Source organism: Galeopterus variegatus, unplaced genomic scaffold (genome assembly GCF_000696425.1).
Source record: "Galeopterus variegatus unplaced genomic scaffold, G_variegatus-3.0.2 Scaffold6328, whole genome shotgun sequence".
In the NCBI taxonomy this organism is placed as follows: Eukaryota; Metazoa; Chordata; class Mammalia; order Dermoptera; family Cynocephalidae; genus Galeopterus; species Galeopterus variegatus.
In genome coordinates this window covers 29,167-30,518 of record NW_007732439.1, presented here as the reverse complement: position 1 = coordinate 30,518, position 1,352 = coordinate 29,167, and the positions used below count along the sequence as shown (strand labels likewise).

Sequence of the window (1,352 nt, the reverse complement as noted above, 5' to 3'; positions counted from 1 at the left end):
GGGGCTGGGCAGGGAGCCGCCCGGGGCTGGGGCAGGGAGCCGCCTGGGGCTGGGCAGGGGGCGCCGCTGCCTCTGGATCAGGCCTCCCCGGGGACAGGCCCCCGCTAGCAGGGCCGCCTGTGATGGGACCGGCATGGCCTTCAGAGAGGCGTCTGGTGGGGACCTCACCTCAGTCTCCTTCCAGCAATGACGGGGCAGGACACTGGATGTCACCCGTTGCCAAGCACCGTGCCTGTGACGTCACACGGGAACACGTGACAGGGATGGCGCATGCGCACAGCACGGGGCGTCAGTTGGAGGTGCTGAGGACAAAGGCCGTGGCCCCGCGACCGTCCGCAGGCGGACTTTCTAATGTCTGGGGACTTCCGGTGTCTGCCACCAGATGACATCGCATGTGGGGACTGCTGGGGACTGCAGGGTCCGGATCGGCCAGAGCCGGTCCAGCCTTGGCGCGGGCTGTGCAGGCTCCTCGGGATCTGGAGCAGGAGCAGGGACCTGGCCTGGGCACCCAGGGACTGCGTGGGACCGTCCCTGCCTCCAGGGTCACGGCCTGCTCGAAGCCGAGCTCGGGAGCAACTAGACAAAGTCGGGGTCCTCAGAGGACCACCGCGGACACCCAAGTCCCCACCCCAGCGTCCCTGCTCCCCTGGACTGAGGCGCCTTCTCCAGGGCCGCCCTGACCAGTGGGGCTGAGGAGCTGCCCCATCAGGATGCGGTGCCCTGACCCGGCTGGAGGTCGCACCCTGGTGTCCCTTCCTGGCAGGCAGGCTCTCTGCACTTCTCTTCTCACATGTGGTTAAGGAACACTTAGGCCTCAGTTCGTTGGGTGACACAGATGGCGGTAGCCCAGCTTGGCTTTGGATCCAGGTTCTGTGACTCCAGAGCTCTCCCTTTGGTCTCTGTTGCCTCCTTACTACACGTGCATCGTGTATTTCTTATTTTTTTCTGTAGCCCATAGGGTACTTAGCAGCATGGCGTATCCATAATGAGCACATGCACCGCCCAGGAGGACGACGTCTTCAGTTCAGTTCCTCAGTTGACCATGGCCCTCACTGCATTGCAGTCTTTTCTGAAGATGGATGGCAGGGACCACCAATTGTCAGCAGAGCATCACTCCATTTTCTCTTCCAAGTGAGCCTTGAGGACCAGATTTTCTTTGGGTCTAGTTTGAAGGGTCCGAATGCATAAAAAATTTATTCTAAATCAATTTTAGCCTATCCCTAAAGAAATTCATCAGTGTATTTTTCCATAGGGATAAGATGCCAGTCTCTCTGACCTTCCTGGAATATGTTTACAAAGCAAATATATCATTTATTTGCAAACTAATAGTGAGGCAAGTATTGGATTAAAGT

The 1,352-nt window shown here is 58.4% G+C and overlaps 1 protein-coding gene across 1 annotated transcript in view; it reads right to left on the bottom strand.

Moving 5' to 3' along the window:
* The window catches only part of LOC103606130, a gene marked incomplete at its 5' end in the record, with an annotated part of 124,473 nt that extends 123,560 nt beyond the window's left edge, over nt 1-913 (bottom strand). The window contains one exon of the mRNA XM_008590721.1: nt 233-913. Within this exon, the coding sequence (XP_008588943.1) occupies nt 233-913 (681 nt within the window). The remainder of the gene's footprint in view (nt 1-232) is intronic.
* Between the last annotated feature and the right edge of the window lie 439 nt (nt 914-1,352).